Source organism: Enhydra lutris, unplaced genomic scaffold, assembly GCF_002288905.1.
Source record: "Enhydra lutris kenyoni isolate GAN:26980312 unplaced genomic scaffold, ASM228890v2 scaffoldscaffold6, whole genome shotgun sequence".
Classification (NCBI taxonomy): domain Eukaryota; kingdom Metazoa; phylum Chordata; class Mammalia; order Carnivora; family Mustelidae; genus Enhydra; species Enhydra lutris.
In genome coordinates this window covers 709,503-730,433 of record NW_019154090.1, presented here as the reverse complement: position 1 = coordinate 730,433, position 20,931 = coordinate 709,503, and the positions used below count along the sequence as shown (strand labels likewise).

General features: G+C 64.7%; 1 protein-coding gene across 2 annotated transcripts; it reads right to left on the bottom strand.

Annotated features, from left to right (window-relative positions):
- Positions 1 to 7,327: 7,327 nt before the first annotated feature.
- On the bottom strand, positions 7,328 to 20,912 carry LOC111141686 (cholinergic receptor nicotinic alpha 4 subunit). 2 transcript variants are annotated; one of them, XM_022494440.1, is made up of 6 exons: positions 20,566 to 20,912; positions 19,025 to 19,176; positions 16,208 to 16,252; positions 15,998 to 16,107; positions 10,609 to 11,977; positions 7,328 to 7,756 (listed from the first exon to the last, which is right to left on the bottom strand). In XM_022494440.1, exons 1-6 carry the CDS (start codon positions 20,645 to 20,647, stop codon positions 7,631 to 7,633), a joined length of 1,884 nt encoding a protein of 627 aa, XP_022350148.1. In that variant the 5' UTR covers positions 20,648 to 20,912; the 3' UTR covers positions 7,328 to 7,630. The 2 variants fall into 2 exon arrangements, with proteins under 2 accessions (XP_022350148.1, XP_022350149.1); XM_022494441.1 differs by lacking the exon at positions 20,566 to 20,912 and having other exon boundaries at positions 7,631 to 7,756; positions 19,070 to 19,138.
- Between the last annotated feature and the right edge of the window lie 19 nt (positions 20,913 to 20,931).

Here is a 20,931-nt window from a genome sequence, read left to right as displayed (position 1 = left end):
TCAGCTGCATTCTGAGCTACGGTGGGTGGGGGGGCTTCAAACGCAGTGCCCAGCCATCCCCCCCCCCCCGGCTGATTTGCCTCCTGGGCCCAGCCAGGTGTGGGGTTTGGACAGTCTCGGAGGCTCCTCACCTCCCTAAGCAGGCCATCTCTGACACCGGAGCGGCTGGCTCACCTCCCCATGGGGACCCTGACCGGCTGGCCCCATGCCTTGTCAGTTCCAGTGCCCCCCGCTCCCACCCAGCGGCCTGGATAGGGCAGCTGGTGCCATGCCCCACCCCAGCCATGTCCCACTTTTGCTCATGGAGAGACCTTCCCAGCAGAGGGTCTGGGGCCACACCTGCCACAGCATGTCAACACCACCCCCTGTTCCTGGTGCTAGGGAGAGCTCAGGGCAGGCCTCCTTTAGATGCGGAGGCCAACAAAGGCTTCTGAGGGGACATTTGAGCAGAGACAGAAACAAGAGGGAAGTGGACGCTGGTAGAAGGCTCTAGCAGGGATGCAGCGTGGGAGGCCTGGACCACGGCACCCCCCAGGAATGGCGGGAGGACAGAGAAAGCGGAGCCTAGGGCCAGGGGCACGGTGGGGTGAGGTCTGGACCTCGACTTAGGAGGCTTCTGGGGCTTCTGAGCTTCTTACACGGTCTGTGGGTGAGACCTCAGGGTCCTCCTCCGTGGTCCTGAGACAGAGATGATGAGGGCAGGCAGAGATCGGGGCTGGCTGCTGGCAGGAGGTTGAGCCCCAGGGTGAGAGGACGGGGTGGGGGAGAGCAGGTTCTGAGGACAGAAGGGGGGACGGAAGTGTGGGGGCCGCCATCTCACAGTGAATAGAAGCCATGGGGCCTGCTCCCCGGGTGTGAAGGCTCGGCCAGGCTCGGCCAGGCTTGGCCAGGGGGACCCTGTCAGGGTGGGGGGCAGACGCAGACTCCTACCCTGGGCTGCTCGGTCCGGGAGGCAGGGGAGGGGGCGGCCGTCCAGCTTGAGAGCCCAGGCAGGAGAGGGCACCAGCTTCCCGCCCTGCCCGCCCTGATCTGCCGCGGCCCAGCCTGCTGCTGCGGGCTGGGGACAGCGATCCTGCGCCCTCCGCTATGGCTGACTGCACGTATCCACATGAGGCCACGGTAGCACCCAGAGCCTCCACACACGCGTGGGCACACGCTCACCTTCCCACACAGGCGCTCAGGGACACAGACGCACGCGTGCCGCACGGCCGCGGGGTCAGGGAGACGAAGCATTGGGGGCCGAGAGGCCAACTGGGCCGACAGCGCGGCCTCCAGACCGCCACGCACACGTGCGCTCTCCCCCGTTCACCTGGAGTCACGGCGCCTTCAGAGAGGGGAGCGTGGACAGGAGCGCCACGGGGCCGGGACTCGCAGCAGTAAAGCAGGGGCGGTGCGCAGCCCGGTGCGAGGGCGCAAGACAAGAGGCTGGTGGCCGGCCGGTCTTGGACGCCCCGGGAACCCGGGCGGCACCATCCGTGGAGAGGCGTCTCCCGGGGCTCAGATGGGACGAAAAAGAGAGAATGTGAGTGTCGGTGTCGCACGGCGGGTCCCACGATGGCAAGAGGAGCGCGGAAATCACGTCGTTTTAGAAATCAGAGAATTAGAGGAGATCTGAGACCTCGCCCTGCAGGCTCGAAAACCAAATGGGATTGACTTTTAACATATACGCTTAGAGGGCGTCTGGGGGCTCAGCTGGTTACGCGTCTGTCGGTTTCAGCTCAGGTCATGCTCTCCGGGTCTCGAGATGGAGCCCCACGTCGGGCTCTGTGCTCAGCAAGGAGTCTGCTGCAGATTCCAGCCCCCCCTCCCGCCCTCTCCCTCTGACCCCCCCCCCCCCCCTAAAAAAAAAAAAACCAAAAAACCCTATATCCTTAGATTCTTTAATGCAAAACATGACAAAGACAATGGAAATACTCCTTAGAAGTCAGGTCAGCGTCAGAAGACAGGAGCGTAATGACCCGAAGTGTTGAAGAAAAAATACTCAAATTTTACATCCAGTGGAACCATCACTGACATCAATGGGGTAAAAACATGCTCTGAGTCCACAGAGTCTCGGAAAGGGACACGAGATCCTCTTTGGCATCCCAGCTGGGCGGGGCAGAAAAGGGAGAGTGACCTGAAATTAGATCCTATGCGCAGGAAACCCCACAGTCACCGGAAGGCCTAATGAGACTTGCTACCGACTGAATAATGAAGCCCTCCACATGGACAAGTCACTACAATTCTAGATCCTTCCACGGTGGCTGGTGTGGAGCAGGGCAGGTTCCTGAAGACGCCCAAAGCGCTTGCTTTATTTGGTGGGGGGTGGCAGGACAGTAATTTATTAAACTCTTCAAACATATAAACCTTGGTCTTAAGTTGGGAGCAGCCACCAGGAGGGAAAAAGTAGAACATATAACCCTCAAGATTAGTCAGCGAGGTCAGGTTTTCTTTTCTGGGACGGGATAGAACAAGTAAACAGAGAAACCAGAGAAACAGCTCAAACAGATCCTAGTGTAGCAGAAATTACAATAAATAGAAGTGAGTTTAACTCATCAGAAGATGAGCTCTCCAAGTTGTGTTGAAAGGCAAAGCCCAGGGGCGCCTGGGTGGCTCAGTGGGTTAAGCCTCTGCCTTCGGCTCGGGTCATGATCTCAGGGTCCTGGGATCGAGTCCCACGTGGGGCTCCCTGCTCAGCGGGGAGCCTGCTTCTCCCTCTGCCTCTGCCGCTCCTGCTGGTGAGCTCACTCTCTCGTGCTCGTTCTCTTTCTCTCTTGCAAATAAAATCTTTAAAACAATAAACTGAAACACAGAAACGAGAACACAGCTTTCCGGAAGGAAATACAGATGCGCATACAGCCTCGGGATACGCAAATTTCTCAGAAAGGCTCCGTAAGCAAGAACCGTCACTGGGAACAGTAATAAACCACCCTCTGTCAAACTTAAAAGCTTTTCTTCAAGACACCACTAAGAAAATGAAAAATACAGTCACAGATGGGAAGAAATAGTAGCTCACTGAAAGAAAGCGGTACGTAATGAGAGACTCTATCCACGGTCGACTGAGCGAGACGCAGCGCGGAGCCCAGCGCCGCGGGGCCTGAGAAGTGGACAGGAAGCGCGAGCTCCCCAGAGCGGCTCGCAGCGGTGTGACGGCAGCCAAGTGTCGCAGGGGGTGCCGCGGGGGTGCGGGGCGCCCGGCCAGCAAGTTTCCCAGCTCCTTATGAAGACAGGAGCACGCCTCCTGCGGCCCCGAAATTCTAGCTCTTTGCCCCAAAGACATGAAACCGCGTCCACACAGGCCCATGACTGAGTGTGCAAAGGGGCCCCACCCAGCACAGCAGAACGACCCAAACGTCCAGCAGTGAGCAAACACACAGCGGCGTGTCCGCGGACACGAGCCAAGGGCACACAGACTGTGGACAGGCGGCCACCACACGCCGAGCCCAGGAGGCCATCCATCCGCAAAGGAGTAGCTTCCGTGTCCGCGAGGTTCTAGAACACGCGGAGCCACTGTAGCAGTGGCGGTCACGGCGGTGTGTCCTGGGGCACGGCGGGGGTGGCAAACTGGGGTGACAACAACGCTGCATTGACTGTCCACGCGGCGCCCGCATCAGCAGGGACATGAGTCAGGTTAGCGGTTAAAGGTGGAAACACCCCTGAAGGAAGCTGACGGGCTATGCTGTTGTCGGGGAAGGGGTGTGCAACACACAGAACTCTGCCCGAGGTGGACGGGAGCGTGAGGTGAGGGGGCACCGGGCCGGTCCTCAGGAGGACGACAGCCCCAATGCGACAGCAGGGTGGAAGCCAACAAGCCCACAGCGGTTCTCAGCGATACCTGCTCAGGATCGGGAGGGAAAACAGACGGAAGGCCAGTGGTCTGCTGCGCCCAGGCAGACCTCGCCCCTGACCGACCTGGCCGGCACTTCTGGAACATTCCCCACAGCCAGCCACACCTCCCTGTAAAGGATACATGGACCATGGGCCACGATCAACCACACGCTGGGCCCCAAAGAAGCGCACGTCACGGAAAAATCAAACTGCCCGCAATGGGGTTAAATCAGAGACCCACGGTGAGCACTGGGGGCGGCCGGTTCACACAGCCGGTGAGGCGCGTCGGGGAGAGCCCTGCAGGCGGCACCGGCGGGAAGCCTGGGCATGGAGGGGCAGGAGGCAAAGGACGGGAGCGCGCACACACACTTCCCGCCTCGGGGCAGTCGCTCCCACAGAAACGCACAAACACCCCAAAACACACCCGGAGATGTCCGCAGCAGAATTGTGTGTCACAGCCCCACACTGGAAACAGCCCAGAGGCCCAGCTGCAAAGGACGGATAAGCAAAGGCTGGGGGAACTGCACACGGGACGCTGCAGAACCACCGGGGCCTGCGGTGCCGGCTGTGTGCGGCACGCGGACGGAGCACGACATGGGTGAGACTGGCGGACAGCCGCGGGCCGGGGGCCCGGGGTGCGGCACAGCCAGTCTGCGAGGGAAGGCTGGCCAAGCTGTGCGCTTGATGGGTGAGCCAGGGAGACAGACGGATGTCCGGATGCGCCGGTAGGAGGCAGGGGATGGGCCCCTGCCGTCATCGGCTGAACCCCGGCTGAGCCCCACAGTCAAGGGCATGCAGGGCCGTCTGCGGCAGCGTTTTTACTCAGACTGAAAGGGGAGACTGTGGACTAGGAAGGACCGGGTCCCGGGACCATGTCAGGGTAAACGGTTACCGCCAGGGGAACGCACACCGGCATCATGAGCTTGTCCTGTGGGGGCTCAGGTGGGAAGCCGGTTCCACTTTGGGGGTTGCAAGGTCTCTGTGGAAGCAGCAGGCCTGCCGCCGTGGGCCATGGCCGGCATGGCCCGCTGGGCTGGGTGTCATCGAGGGTGGGGAACGCCGGAAATGAGTCCACTGGTGGCGGGGGAGCCGAGCTGCGTGGTGACTTTGGGAACCTGGGCACCAGCTGACTCCCATGTCGGAGGAGCCTGACCACAGTGCCCCGTGCCCGTCTCCACTCACACAGGTGGCCCAGCGAGGCCACGGAGAGGCCAGTGCCACTGAAAGGAGGACCTGTGACTTCACTCCCACACCGTGCCCCCCAGGGCCACAGGACAGGGTGAGAGGAAGGCCCAGACCATGGCCTTGCTGGGGCCTCTGGGGCAGGGCAGGGTGGATGGCTGGGGCCTGGCTCTGGGTGTGCGGGGCAGGGACTGGTGGCTCGGGGACGAGGAGAGCAGGGCATGCAGGGGTGGGGCCTGGCTTCGAGCGGGAGGGGAGGCACACACCTGGCATGCTCCAGGCAAACACCCACCCCCCCACCCCAGGACCTCCCTAGCTCTGGGGGCCGCCCCTCGCCAGGCCTGTAAGGCCCCCAAGATGTTCTAACATCCCAAGATACTGACCACAGAAACCAGGTTAACACGACAGGAAACGAGAGCATGTCCCACACAAAGACCAGGCGGCCCTCATGGCCACTGGGCCAGACCCCCGGGGGCTGGGAGCAAAGGTCATGGGCAAGGGACCCAGAAGCCCCCACGCTTCCGTTCGCGCAGACGGGGACGCCCCTTGGGGGCCTCCGTTGCCAGTTCACGGGCAGACAAAAGACCACGATGGGTCTTGGTGATGCCACCCCAGCGTTTTTACTCAGCACCTCCACCCCAGCAGGGAGGGTGGCAAGAGGGACCCGCCCCATAGGGCTCCCCCCACGCCCCCGACCACCAGAACAGGCCGGGTGGGCTCCCTGGGAACCGTGGCATCCGTGTGCGCACCGGGGTCCTGGGTCCTCGGTGTCTTGTCGTCAGCCTCACTGACATGGTCACATGGAAGTGTTGCCTCGGTGGGAACAGAGTCCTGGAAGCAAATCTGAGACCGTGACTGTGGCTCGCCTGGCGTGAGGGGAGCACGGCACTGAGGGATCCTGCGTGGAACTTCTGACGTGGTGTTCTCAGTCTTAGAGCACAGTAACCAAAACCAAGAATGGGACCGGAGAGAGTCTTGGCGCCAGCCGCTTGGTGTTCTCTCCCGACCCAGAAAACAGCATCCACGCTGGGCCAGCACTGGGGGCCTCCCCGTGGCCACGGCACGGCTGGACCCGCTTACGTAAAGACTGGGCGCTCACATCTGAATCTGTCTCCTGCCCGCCACGCAGGGACGGCTGCCCCAGGACGCAGCTGCAGGTCACAGCAGGCCCAATGGGGCCCCAAAAGCCTGGACTTAGACCCTGGGTCTCTGCATCCCACTCCTGAGCACAGGGACCGGCCAGGCCCTGGTCAGGGTCCTGTGTCACAGACGGGGGCCCCAGGGGAGGGGGAGGGCACCCTACTGCCCTGACTCTCGTCCACCCCAGCGTCGCTGCCGACGGGCACCAGCGATCGGGCCAGGCAGCGGCAAAGCCCACCAGGTGCTCGGTCACTCTGCGCTCCCCTCTCCTGACCCGGGCAGCTCCTACCTGCCCCGCGGCACCCCTGAAGTAAAGGGCTCTGGGGAGGCGGGATTTTGACTGTCAGTAGGGGCACAGGCTCCTTAGCCTCCTGGGCCTTATCCTCTGTGAACGTCGTCCTTACCCCCTTCCCTGGCACTTGTGGCCCAGGGGCTCTGAAGATTCAGGAAGAACCCGGGGGGGCAGCACATGCCCGCCCCCACACCACCCCCAGGAGCATGGGGACACTGTGAGGGCTGCCTCGCAGAGGATGACACCAGGTCCCCCAGGCCGGGGCCCCAGGCCTCCTGGGCTGTGCTGGTCCCCCACCCCGATGCCAGCCCCAGGGACCACACTCCAGGGAGCCCCGGAGTCAGCCTGGCTGAGCCGCCCGCAGACACCCCTCACATGTCGACCACGTCTGTGCTTTAGACAGGGTGTCCCAAGGGGCTGTGACCAGAGGGGTCCCACGGGAGGTCAGGGAGAACCTGGACAAGGGCCAGAGCCCCTGGTCTAGATGCTGCTCCGGGGCCCAGACGAACTCCCAGTGCCTGCTGGGACTCAGGACACCCCAGGACTTCAGCAAGACAGACGTCCGGACTCCCTGGGGCCAAGGGTGCCCTCACCGTGGGGCACCTGTCTGTGGACTCCGCTGCCAGCAGGCCCGGCCCAACACCGTCCTCAAGCCCTCAGGCACAAGCCTTGCACTAACATGAATTTACCCAGAAGAAAACGAAACAAGAAAATTCCCGCTTGGGCCCACCCTGGCAAGTGAGCGTTGAGTCTGCAGCCCGCCGGAGGGTGCCTCCATGATCCCACAGGGACGAGGGGCATGCGGGGCTGAGCGGGGCCGGAGGTCATGGCCCTGGGATGGGTGGGACCACCAGGCCTCCTCCTGAGTGGTCAGACGCGTGTCCTGGCAGGAAGCCGATGTGTCACCACGCTCCAGATAAACTTTAATAAGACGCGGACGGTGACCCTGCCCTCCGGACGAGAACAGGCATTTACCCGCTGTCCTTTCTGGCCTGGCCGGCCCCCTGGACGTCTCAGCACGACCCTGTCAGCACCAGCTCCCCCAGAGGCGGCGGCCCTTCCCAAGGCCATCTCGCAGTCGACAGAAAACACGGGGACGATTTGGCAAATGGCAGGAGAATGTAGGAGTCCCTCGGATGGCCAGGCACAGGCCCCGGCGAGAGGCCCAGGGGTGCCGTGGGCATCCCGCAGGTGCCAGGGCCCTCCCTGCTAGATCATGCCGGCCAGCCAGGGTGGCAGGAAGAGGCCCGCGGTGCCCAGCAAGCAGACGATGATGAACACCCAGAGGAAGATGCGGTCGATGACCATGGCCACGTACTTCCAGTCCTCCTTCACCTGCAAACACAGACACGCGTGCTCACGCCTGGCCCACTGCCCTTGGGCCTCCAGGCCACGAACACCTTCCAGAACATGAAGCTTCCTGGGGCAGGTTCTTCGTGACCCCCTCAATGCCAAGGCCGCCATGCGAGGTGACCACCTGCCCCAAGGTGCCCGGCAGGAGGGGCTCAGACATGTGACCTCTGAGCGCTGCCCCAGGGTCAACACCCTCTAAGGGTGGGGCAGCAGCAAAGCTACCGCAAGAGGCTTGCAAGGACCCCCAGTGCCAGGGAGGGGAAACGGAGAGGGACTGTGGGGACAGGGGGTCTGGGCTGCTTCCCAGGGACGTCCGCTCTCGCTTCACTAAGCTGGGTGACACGGGCCGTCAAGCACACCCTCATGCACGTGAGGACTGAGGGCCCGGACAGGGCGGCCGCCCCTCGGCTATTCAGGGCCAGGACCATCCTGGAGGGGACGTCACAGCGGATGGCACCCAGGCAGCGACGGCTCAGGCCCCACTGCCCTCTGCTCCTGCCCACCCTGCCCCAGGGCCAGATCTCACAGGCCAGCTGCCGTCCTGGGTCAGCGGGGTCTCTCAGCTCTGTCCCTGAAGCCCCTCAAGGCAGCCACAGACCCGGGCGCAGAGGGCTGACTCCAAGTGGCAGAGCTGCCAGGAGCACAGGGCCCCTCAGCAGGGGTGCGGAAGAGGTCCCGGCTGGAGGTGGGGGCCTGCACCCCAAGGCCAGAGGGCAGGCAGGGCCCATGTCCCCTGTGGTCACCTGCCTGAAGAAAGGCATTGGGTCCGTCCACATGTAGATGGGGACCCCACGGGACAGGGCAGCAGGGGACAGCCTCAGTAACACATCCCAGCTCCCAGCCCATGCCGGCCACACTGCCGTCCCATCTCCCCACCCCACTCCTCTGCCTCCCTCAGGGCACAGGCTCGGCGTGGAGGCTGTGGCCACCAGCTCGTTCTGGGTGGGCAGCCCGTCCATGTCTGAGGGACAGGAAAGGGTGTGGCCCCCAGGCTCCGGCCAGCCGGGCACTGAGGCAGGATGGCCGAGGCGGAGGCAAGCCCAGCGCGCCCGGGTGGGGGTGTCAAGGGTACAGAGGGCTTTCCACTGCCACTCTCCGCTCTGATTTCCCAAGTACTCAGAGGCACCCTGATGGTTTTAAACGGTTTTAAACCAAATCGAAACTGGGGAGCGAACAAGGTCACTTATAAATAAAAAGTCCCTCCAGGACCCTTCGTTCCAGGAAGGCTGAGCAGTGGCCCGCGGCCTCTTTCCCCGCTTCGTCTTTGATCCCCTTGGCACGTCCCCCATCCTGAGGATGAAAGGCCTCGTGGACAAAGCCGCCCAGAGCATCCAAGGTCCACCCGCGTCAAGGCAGCTGGGCCCCCCAGAGCCTGGCGTCACTCCGAAGCCAGAACCAGGTCGCGGTGGTCCGTCACGCCACGCAGACAAGCGGGCTGGGACCCCACCGGACAGGTGCGCACGGCCGCCGGAGCCCGTCAGGACTCTGCACACCCCTAAGGGCATTTGTCCCTCCTCAGAGGGGCTCAGACCTACACGTCGAATCAGGGACCCGTCTGCTGTAGCTAAATGGTGTCCCAGGAGCAGGGTCTCCCAGGCAGAAGCTTCCGGAAACCTCCCGAATGGCTTCCCAGCCTGAGATTCCACAGGGGGTCCTATTCTCAGGGGTGTGTTGCACGGGCCCAGGGCCCCCTTCCCGTCCAGGGCTCGCTCAGCCACAGGCCCGGTGGTCCTGGGGCCACACGTGTCCCCCCACGTAATCAGGGGCCATGACCCAAGGTGCAGGCAGGGACGAGGAGGAGCCATGTCCACAGCAGCAGCAGCAGCGGGCATCACCAGGCAGGACACAGCTGGCAAGGGCAAGGTCAATGCCACAGGACAGCTGCCAGGCCCAGGCTACCAGCAAGAGACGGCCCCGCAGACTGAGGAGGGCAGACAGCCCCACCCCCACTTCTGCCCGTGCTCTGACCCGAGGGTCCCCCGTCAGCCTGGACCCTGGTAGACGCCCCTCCCTCCCTCCTGGCTCCATGGGGACCTGAGTGTCCGCCAAGTCTGCACTGGGCATCCTGGCCCTCGGGGCCCCCATCCCCACCGCAGCCCCGTGATCGGCAAGCAAACATCAGCAGAAGGAAGGAAGACATTCCCTTAGGGGCAGGCAGTCCCCGGGCCCACTGCCCACTGTCTGGTGACCTTTCCTCCAGGAACCGGGAAGAACAGGAGCTCCTGTCTCAGCCTTTGGGACTGACACTCAGCAGGGAGATTGGGGACACTGTCTGGGCTCCTTTGATCCCTGCTGGTGACCGAGAAGCCCCCACAGGAGGACCGGCTCCCGGGTCCCCAGGTCCCTGAGGCTAGGCAAGCATTACTGCCCAGACACCCACCACTCCCTGTTCCTTCTCCCCGCTTGACGGATGCAGGGCTGTGCCCCAAACCCCAACCCTCCCCTCCCCATCAGGCCTCCTTTCAGTCCCTCTTACTACCCTTCCACTCCTGCACCGGGGCCCAGCGCCCCCCAGGCCCCCCGCCGGAGGCCCACTCCTGGCCCCACTCCTGGGCCTTCCCAGGGGCCAGCAGTAGGGCCCAGACTTCCCGGGCAAGGCCTCCCTGCCGCCTGTGGACTCCTGCCTCCCAGACAACACAGAGGACACCCCTGTGGTACGCTCTCACTCGCCAGGCGCTCGGGCAGAGAGCGCGGGGTGGGACGGGGCTGCGTGCCCCGCAGAGCTCAGCGGCCCAGGTCTGGGGCCTGGATTCTGGATTTTTCACCAGCCACCCCGTCCTCCAGGGAGGGAAGGGGAGCGGCCAGAGTGTGCCCAGCCGCGGGCAGAAACTCACCGAGAAGTCCGTGTCCTCGGCTTTCAGATGGTCAGCAATGTATTGGACGCCCTCCACCGCCCGCGTCAGGGCCGGAGACAGGGGCAGGTGCGGGACCGGCACTCGGGTGCCACAGGCTTTGCGCACGGCATTTGGGGACGGCTCCTTCCTGCACCTGCACCTGCACGGAGACGGCTGGTCTGGGGGCGGGAGCTCGGCGGTGCTGGCCTTCGGGAAGGCGGGGGAGCTGGTCATGGGGCCCCCGGCCGGGGAGGCAGCCTCGTCTTGGGGAGCACAGCCCTGGATGCTCCAAGACCGGCACCGAACGCCGCCCTCTACCCTTTCAGCCACTCTGGACACGTGCTGGACGCTCAGGGACCGGGCTTCGGTGAGCCCCGGGGCCCGGGTGCTGGCGGGTGGGTGGCAGGAGTTGGGCGAGGGACACGGGCTCCCGGGGTCAGCCTCCGAGGGCTGCAGCACAGGGACCCGGTCTGAGGGCGACGCGCAGGTCGGCTGGGGCTCGGCCGGCTCGTCCCGGGGGCTGCGGAAGGACGCGGAGCGCGAGGGGCCCCGGCTCCGCTCTCCGCCCACGACGCCGGGCTCCCCCTCGGGCTCGGGCCAGAAGCCGGGGGGGCTGGCCACCTTGTGCATGGACTCGATGAGCCGCCTGCAGTTGTCCTTGACCACGGACGGCCGCTTCATGAGCAGCAGGCGGGGCACCACGTCCAGGAAGACCCGGCGCACCCAGGCGGGCATGGTGTGCGTGCGCGGGGAGCGGTGGTGCACGTTGAGCACGAAGACGGTGATGACGATGGACAGCGTGACGAAGACCATCGTGAACAGTAGGTACTCGCCGATGAGCGGGATGACCAGCGAGGTGGACGGGATGATCTCGGTGATGAGCAGGAGAAACACGGTGAGCGAGAGCAGCACGGAGATGCAGAGCGTGATCTTCTCACCACACTCGGATGGCAGGTAGAAGACCAGCACGGTGAGGCAGGAGATGAGCAGGCAGGGCACGATGAGGTTGATGGTGTAGAAGAGTGGCAGGCGGCGGATGACAAAGGCGTAGGTGATGTCGGGGTACACCTCCGCGCAGCACTCGTACTTGCGCGTGTTGTAGGTGCCCACCGCATCCACGATGACCCACTCGCCGCTCTCCCACAGGTCCAGCTGGTCCACACGGCTGTGCATGCTCACCAGGTCGATCTTGGCCTTGTCGTACGTCCAGGAGCCGAACTTCATGGTGCAGTTCTGCTGGTCGAACGGGAAGAAGGTGACGTCGATGCTGCACGAGCTCTTGTAGATGGCGGGGGGCGTCCACTGGACCCGCCCGTCGTGGAAGAGGTGGGCCTTGGTCAGGTGGGTGATCGCGAAGTCCCCATCCGCACTGTGCGGGGAGAAAGGGGCATGAGATCCACCAGAACCGCGGCCCGGCGCTCCGGCGCATCTGGCCTCACGGGTGAGCAGGGAGGGGCAGGCGGCCCGGCCGGGCACCAGGCACATCACTCATCTGCCTTAGCTTAGGGCGCCTACCCTGCGGGACGTGTGGCTGGGAGGACCTCCAAGCTGCCCACACCGGGCCTGACACGCACGCTTCTTGGTGACGACGGCCATCACCCGGCGGGTACGACAGGGACTAGGGTCCTGCACCTGCCAGCACCAGGGAGAGGGGCACCAGGTCCGTCTCGGTCCTGCAGCTGTGTGCCGTCCGTGCTGGGAGTGAGCGGGCCGCCTGGAGGGGATCATGTCCCTGCAGGGGTCCCAGGTCAGAGAGCTCCTGTCTGGTGTGAAGGCAAGTGGGGCCTGATCCTGAAGAACAGAGGCCCACGCTCTCCTGCCCCTGGGCCCACAGCAGAGGGTGGAGGGGACGGACGGTCCCAGCTCCCACTCATACCCTGCACAGATCCGCACACAGGCGAACTGAGGGCCAAGCAGCCCCCACTGGGCCCATCACTGCGCACCTGGCCGTCCTCACCCTAAGGACAAGGGCACGGGCGTGGCACTGGCTACCAGGCACCACACCACGAAACTCTGCAAGGCCTCCTGGGACCAAGCCGAGTCCCCTGCAGGTGACCCTGGGGGACAGGCCAAACTTGGGGTGAGGGCCTGCCCAGCCACTGTCTCCTGCCAAGAACGGGGTGTGCCGATACCACTGAGCACGTTAGTGCTTTCTCTCCATTACCCCGACTCATAGGCACGAATGCCCCTTCCTGCCCAGGTGAGGACCCCAGGCCGCCTGAGCAGGAGGGGACAGGGCCCACCCCTGGCCATCTGTCCTCCAGCCTTGCCCTCAGCCTTAAGAGTATTGGCACCTGTCCATGGCCGGCAGGTGAAAGAACGAGGAGCCACTGGCCTCAAAGTCCAGGCTCTGGCCCTGGACTCCCAGACAGCGATGTCCGCCCTGGTGTCTCCACAAGGATGCACGCGCGTGGGGTGCGCCACTTTGGTGCCCTGTGGAGTGAGGCAGCGTGCCCGTGGGAGCCCGGGGACACTGGCTAGCAGCCCCCACCCTGAGCCCTCAGCGGCTCCTGGCGTTGGCCCTGCTCTGGATGCTGATGGAAGGCCCTGGATGCCGGTCCGTGTCCCCAGCAGGTGCAGCCTGAACTGTGTGCATACTGCTCTCTGGGCCTTAGTTTCCCCCCGGGCTGGGCTGTCCACTCTATGGACAGATGGTGGCAGTGGCCGGCCCCATCCTCCCCACGGCCGCACGGAGCCCCAGGGACAGCACCCATGGGCCCCATGCTACCGTGACCCTGTGGACAGGGTCACCGCACAACGCGCTGACACAGCAGTTGAGTCAGAGAAGCCACCCGCCATGGGCTGAGTCAGGTGCCCCGCCACAGGCTCAGAGCATGGCCTTTGTGCCTGCCCACACCCACCAGGGCCTAAAGCCCCCAGACATCCAGCTCTGAGGCCCCCGACGGTCTCAGGTGGTGCCAGTCCGGTCCTACGATCTCTAGGCGCCCTTCCGGGCCGACGTCTAGGTCAGCAGCAGGTGGAGACCCACAAACGCACCCACCGGGAGAATGCTGGGGGTCTGCACGTGGGACCCAAGGCCTAGACTCCAGCGGGGGACCGCGGCTTTCTCCGGGGCAGGGTGGCCCGGGCTGTCCTCCCTCAGCAACCTCGATCTACAGCCCAGAGCCCCATCCTCGGAGGCACCAAGCACACATGCAAACACGGCTCAGAAACACTCTGCAGGCAGGTTTGAGGATCTGGTCAGCCGCAGGAGCCCGGGTGGTCCTGACCCCCCAGGAAGTGCAGGGAGTGTTCCAGAAGTTCACGGAAAGCAGCCCCAGGGCTGGGAATGTGTGTCAGACCTCCGGGTTTTGATGCTCACAAACAGGGTCCAAGTCTCCTCCCGGTGCACAGCCCGCGACCCCGCATGGCTGGGCACAACCCCACCCTGTGCCCCCAGCCTGGGGGCTGCTGTGTCCTTGCCCGGCGCAGATCTGGCTCAGATCCCGGAGCCCCCCCAGGAGGACGTCCCCCTTGGGACATAGGGTCTGGATCTGCGGGCAGACGCAGTCCTCGTGGGCAGACTCTCACTTCCACGGCCCAGGTCTCGAGGAGGCAGAGACTCTCAGAAGGCAGCTGAGCGGGGTCCCAACTCCTCCCCTAACCCGGCCTCGGGTCCCCCAGCTGTGAAGGGCACAGCCCCGTGCAGGGGAGAGGAAGCACTGCCCCACATCCCACCCCATGTCCCACCTCCAGGAAGCCACGGGGCTCCGGACGGATGTTGGGACCCAACAGATGGTGAGCACGCTCTGGCCTCGCCCCGTGGCACTGTGGCCCCAGCAGAGCAGAGTAGCGGGCCCCATGAATCCCCATCCGTGTGGGGGAGAGGCCTCCGCTCCAAACGCCACCATGGAGAAGCCCCCAAGTGGACAACACAGCCTCCCAGGCAGGGCTCCCCAAAGCTATCAGAAAAGCTGCCCCCCATCTCCGCCCTCGCCCAGTAGCCCAGGCGGACCACCTACCCACTCCAGGGCACACCGCCCTGGCCAGCATCAGCCACCCTGCGGCCCCATCTTGAAAGAGCCTCTATGCCAACCACAGCCCCACAGAGAGGCCGGGGTCCTCCTCCCCTCCCCTGGGACCTGGAAGAGGAGAGAGGAGAGACTTTGAGGCAGTGGCCCTGATCTCCCGGGCCGCAGTCCTGGGGGGTCTGCACAGCAATCCCCAGAGCTGCTTTTCAGCTGGCACCATCCTGCCCAGGGAGGACAGAGCTGTCCCCACAACACGAACGCTCCCCTGGGTCCCAGGAAGCGGACAACACGTTCTCTGAATCAAACAGCCCCGGACACGAGCTCGGTGGGGTCATGGGGAGCCGGGTGCGGACCCCAGGAAGGCCAGGGCGGCCAGGGAGTCCCAGGCTGGTGGCTCAGTTGGGGCTGGCTGTGGAGAGCAGGGATCCTGCCCCGCGGGCAGAGCAGCAGCACCGGTTCCCGCTCGCGGAGCCGACCCCCTCCTAATGCATCCCTGAACACCGTCAAGCTCTTCCCGCTGCCATTACTGGAATCAATTAAGCTGGAAGAGGAGCCCAATCGTCCTTAATCAAAGAGCAACGTTTTATAGGTCAGGCCCAGTGCCTGGGGCCCTGGAAGGGGCTTTGTACCAGAGCCCATCGGGGTCTGGCAGTGGGGAGGGCAGGGGTCCGCAGGGAGCTAAGTGCTTCCCTTCGCTTCATCTGTAAACACTGTGGGAGCTGCAGCACGGCTGAGCCTAAGACTGGGAATCCGCTGCCCAGCTGGGAGTCGGCAGTGATGTGGGGACACAGGAGGATGTCAGGCTGCCCCGGGCTCAGGAGCCCCCAGCAAGGGTCCCGGCTAAGGACGCTGGGACCCTGATCTCTGCCACCGCCAAGCCTTGCAAGCACTGGCTTCCAGCACAGTGATGGCATCCATGAGCAGATCTAGGGCGGTGTCCGGCCCCAGAGGCTGCTGGCTCGGGACTGTGATGGCATCGGGGCTGGGGAGGGGCCGAGCGCCCAGGAGCAGAGGCACGAAAGGGCCAAGGGCAGCGGGCAGGAATGGGGCAGGAATGGGGTGAAGAGTCTGGGGGCTTCCTGCCCAGTCAGGGGCTGATCCCGAAAACACGAGAGCTGCTCTAGGCCCAGGTCCCCTTGCCCCTGGGGGGAGAGGGACTGATGCCTGCACAGGGCTGGCTGGTCCAAGTGGGGACAGACCCACGCTGCACCCGGGGCCCCTGTCCCCCGCTTTGCTCACACCCTGGACCCTCCGCCCCCGCCTCTGTTCCCTCCTCTGCCTCCCAGAGGCTTCAGCACTAGCTCCCAAGGACAGGCACACACAGGCCCCTACCTCCTGCTCATGTCCGGACCCCCTGGGTCACTCACACCTGGACACAGGTGCCCGCCGCCCCTGCCCGCTGACCACCCGGGGCTCACTTGTTGTAGAGGACAATGTCCGGCCGCCAGATGAGCTCAGAGGGAATGCGGATGGAGGTGACGTTCTCGTAGTCCGCGGGGTCCCAACGCAGCTTATAGTCATGCCATTCCTGGGCCAGGGAGGGAGGAGGAAGCCACAGCCGGTGAGTGAGGGCGAGGAGGGCACGAAGCAGGGAGGACCCGGGGGTGGCGGACTCCCCTCTCACTCACCTGCTTCACCCACACATTGGTTGTCATCATCTGGTTCTTCTCATCCTAGGACACGAAGGAGAAGGACAGCTATGACCTCCTGGGGGACAGACTTGTGTTTGAACATGCGTGCGCGCGCGCGTATGTGTCTCTCCCTCGCTCTCTCTTGGCCCTGAGTTTCCTTGCCCACGAAGACAGGCCTGAGATGGACATGGGGAGCAGGTAACCTCAGGGAGGAGAGAGGACCTCATCCCCAGAGGCAACCAAGGCCAGGGTGGTCAGCCTGAGGGTATTAGACGGGGACATGGCCCCTGAACCTCTCCTGAGGGAGCATGGGGACAAAGCTGGTCTGACTTGGCAGGTGGCCAGCGCCAGGTGTGTGGGATGTCCCGGGGCTCCCAGGCTGCTGGAGGAGAACCTCCTCCCGGGTCCCCCGCCAACCTGCGTCGACCCTCCCGGCTGGTCACAGCAGCCTGTCCACAGGCTTGCGCAGGTATGCACAAGGTCCCACTCACTCCCTAGGCTGGGGACTGACTGCCCCTTTAGGACCAGGGTCTCAGCACCTTGAGATGGGCAGGTAAGGGGCTGGAACAGGGGAGGTGGGAGCAGGAGACCTAGCTGGTTCCATCCCAAGGTCATTGTATGTTCACCTGTCCGGTGAGGAGGCTGGACCATGCACCCCGTGAAGCCCTTTCCAGCCACCATCCCCAGCCCCACCCCACCTCCTTTCTCCCCTACTGATTCACGAGGACAGGCCAGCTGACATTTCCCCTGGGAACCCAAACAGACAGGTCCCCTGGGCAGTCAGCCGGCAGGACGTGCTGGAGCCTTTTGGAGAAGGGCACCACATTCCAGGCGGGGACACAGGGGTCTGTGGGGACAGGAAGACCCAGCGTCCTCACATCCCACCAGCCTCTGGGAGCCACAGCCACAGCCCTGCCCCGCGGCACCGTCTTGAGAGGTGGCACGCCTCGGTGCACGCTTTGCCTAAGGTTTGGGGAGGAGCCCTGAGCCACAGACGGGAAGGCTTCCTCAGAGTGCAGGCTGCCCGTGGGGTCCAGCAGGCGGGGCCCTGCCCCTGAGGAGAGGGGAGCTAGACAGGGCTGGGGGTAGTGTCTGACCCCGACGTGGCCTAGCCTTTCCCCTCAGCCACCCCGGACCAAGAACACACGGGCCATTGGCAAAACCCACTGAAGCCAAAGACATCCACGGGGTCCTCGAGCAGGGGGGACCCTGTGCCAACACTGGGTCAGGGAGGCGTCTCATGCCCCAAAGGCACAGGCCTGGGTACCTCCCCTCCTGCCTCCCCCAGGAGACGAGCTGCCCATCGGCTAGTTCAGGGAGAGGGAACCAGGCTTCTCGCCGCCGCCAGGCACTGCCCTTGGTCCTGCTCTCCCCCGGGCCACTGAGGACGGGCCAACCCCCAAATGATGCCAAGGAGTAAACATGACCTGAGCTGGCCCTGCAGCTGGTGCTGGACACACAGTGACCTCCGCGACCCAGTCCTGCCCTGTGCTGCTTGCCCACCACACCCCTGCCGGCCACAGCCTTTCCCTGCCCCCTCCAACCCCACCCCTGCCTCCCCAGGCTCAGAATGAGCTTTGAGGGGCAGGGCCCAGGAAGCCCCAGGACGCCTCGGGCTCCCCTGCCTGTGTGAGCTCGCACATGGGAACACACCCCCCGACAGTGAGCCCCGGAGAGGGAAGGGCAGAGCGCAGACCGGGCACGCGGCTCCTTCTGCCCAGACACATGGCTGCCAACCTCAGACCACTGCCCAAGACATCAGCAGGGGCCCTCGTCCGCACATACGCGTGTGCAGGCGTGTCCGGGGCCAAATGCCGAGCCTGGGAGCCTCTCTCCCCCACCCGCTGTGGCCCCAGGGCCTTGGGCATGGCCCTCGTCATGGCACCAGAGCCTATGTGCTCCCAGCCTCAGCCTCCTGGGCCAATGGGTCGTGCGGGCATGTCCGGCAGTGAGCAATCCTGAGAAGCCCAGGAAGGCCAGACAGTGTGCTGATGCGGACCCCCGCAGGCCCCCAGGGCTGCCGCCGCGCACCTCTGCTCACAAGCCTCCAGGAGCACTGGGAGCGCTTGGGGGGACAACCCAAGGCCCAGTTCCAGGACACCTGAAGGTGACCGAGGACAGAGGAGACTGACCAGTGCCCCCATGCACATATGTCCCTCCCACCTCCCAAAGCTCCCCCGAAGCTTTCCCTCGGACCTGACAGCACATTTCACAGGGGGAAACTCCGGGGGTCACAGGCAGTGGCTGTGTGCAGCAGCGTCTGGCATCTGGGCCCCAACGCCCCATCCCGGGCAGCTCCCCCACTCCTAAAGCAGACTCAAGCCTGGGATCCTGGCAGGGGAGCAAGGTGGGCATTTGGAGAGATCTACAGCCCCCCACAGTCAGATGAATTCCACCTCCCTCCCAGCAACCAGGGCTGACTGGACCCTAGTGTGGACGACTTGGGCCCTCCCCCACCCAGCAGGCCTGGGACCTCCTCACAGGCATGAACCACGCTCCCGAGGCCCCTCCTGGCCTGGCCAAAGCTGGGACTCCAAGGGTCTTGGGACCCCACAGAGGCATTTTCGGCTCTTTGCTCCTGAAGGAGACAGCCCTGACCTGGTGAAAATCCGGCATCTGGGTTTTCCCACGGGGGCGGCCTCCCTGTCCTCTGGGCTCCAGGAGGGCCAATGGCAGCCTCCCCACCCCTCCAGGCTCCCCCAGCTCTGCAGCCTGCCTTCAGATGGGGCCCGCTCCCTCCAGCAGGAGCCTCTGAGGCTGTGTGTGTCATGGGCCAAGGCTCAGAGCTCCCCGCCCCCCACCCTGGGCACCTACCACATCAATGAGCTGGGCGATGGACAGCCCGAAGTGGACCAAAACCACATCTGAGATGTTGGCCACGGGCCGGGACCACTTGTTGTAGCCGGAGAAGAGTGTCTTCAGCAGCCGCTCCTCAGCGTGGGCCCGCGCCTCCACCGGGCTGCTTGCTGTGGGGACAGGAAGCTGTGCGGCTCAGGAGCGGAGGGCGCAGTCCTCCAGGCTGCCCCCTCAGGCCTCCCACCAGGTCCTGGTCTCCTCCAGTTCCGGCCACCTCAGGACATTTGCACATCCGGCCCCACCTCTGGCCTCGGTTTCTCTCCTACCCTCTGGGTCGAAGTGTAGCTTTCTCAGGGAAGCCTTCCCAGACCCCTCAGGCACTGAACCCCAAACAAAAACAAAGGGTAAGAGCTGGCTGCGGAGGCTTTGTCTCCAGCACCCACTGAGTTCCAGAAAGCTCGCCTCAACGCACAAGGTGAGGGTAACCCGCAGAACTCCGGGACAGCAGGACAGCTCCGGGACAGCAGGACAGCCGCGTAGGCTGTCCTGGGGATGGAGAGCTGGCTCCCCACGGCTGCCAGCGCCCTGAGTTCTCACCAGACCCCGCTGACTCCAGCACCCTGGGGCCGTGGACAGATGGCCTTCCATGAGTCAAGGGTGACCCCCTGCCAAACGCACACTCTGCTTACTGAGGAGGGGCCGCTCGGATCCTGCCCCGCCCCATCGAGCAGTCTGTGGGTCGAGGGCCTCTGTCTCCCCTCCGCCCCTGCACTGGGCTCGCTGTATCATAAGGGGACTTGGGGAGGGAACAAGGGGCCCGCCGTCTGCATGCAACTCGGTCCTGCTCGCCTGTATGTCCTAGACCGAATGTTGCGAGAGGACTCACAGCACCCTGGGGTCAGTCTTAGACCTCTCCTCTCAGGGACCCTTCACTCTGAGTCCACAGACCCCCCCTCAACCTTATTCTTCCTGGCCGGTTTCACCGGGAAGGGTTAGCCCACTCCCCACCCGGGAGGCCAGGGGCTGCAATTCCCTCCCCAACCTATGAACAGCGGGGTGGCCGCCCAGGGGATGGGGGAGGGGGAGGTCGAGGGGGTTAAGACTTCTCCTGTCCCAGTGAGTCTGGGGGAGCAGAAAAGGTGTAGATGGGGCACGGCCAAGGGCGGAAGTCACCCCTCTGCTCCCCCAAACCAGGAGCAGGCGCGGGGGTGTCTGCAGGGAAATTTGGCCGATGGATAAAGACAGAGATGGGTGGGCCCCGCCTCTCTCTACCCAAGTTGGAGCTTCTGGGTCCAGCTCCCAAAACAGCAGCCCCCCACCCCCACCCTTTCCCAAACCCCTGTCCCGCATTCGCAGGCGAGTTAACTCCTTCCCTGCCCCGCTCAGTCCGCACCGCAGGACAGCCTTTGCGTCTGGGGTGGGGGAGCCTCCGTGGCTGCCCCGTTGCGCGCACCCGCGGCTCGGGACCGCAGCCAGGAGCCTCCCCTCCTCTGGCTCCGGAGGTCCAAATCCTCCCTGAACTGGACGGAAGGGGGCCCGTCTAGCGCCCCGAAACTTACCGGGTAGGAAGCCGGCCCCCAGCAGCAGCAGCAGCGGCGGCAGCAGCGGCGGCGGCGGCGCCCCGGGGCCCCCGAGCTCCATGGCGCACCGAGCGGGCTCTAGACGCGGGCGGCTCCCGTCTCCGCCGCGCCCCCGCTCCCAGGCCCGCGCGCGCCCAACTTCATGCTCCCGCGGCGCGCGGGCCGCTCCGTCCACTGGGCCTGGTTCCGCCGTTCCTCCCGCGGGGCGCGGCGGCGGCGACCCAGCCGGGAGCTCGGGGCTGTGGGCTCCACGGCGCGGCCCCGCCCGGACCTGCCCGCCTCCAGCCGGCGGGGAGGAGACGGAGGAAGGAGAGGGGGAGGGGGGGAAGAGGGGAGGAGGGGAAA

Coding starts and splice junctions, on each gene's coding strand:
- LOC111141686 (XM_022494440.1), bottom strand. CDS start 20,647: ATGGAGCTCGGGGGCCCCGGGGCGCCGCCGCCGCCGCTGCTGCCGCCG. Junction 11,978..15,997: donor GACATTGTCCTCTACAACAA/GTGAGCCCCGGG, acceptor CTCCCCGCACAG/TGCGGATGGGGACTTCGCGA. Junction 7,757..10,608: donor CCGAGGACACGGACTTCTCG/GTGAGTTTCTGC, acceptor CTGTGTTTGCAG/GTGAAGGAGGACTGGAAGTA.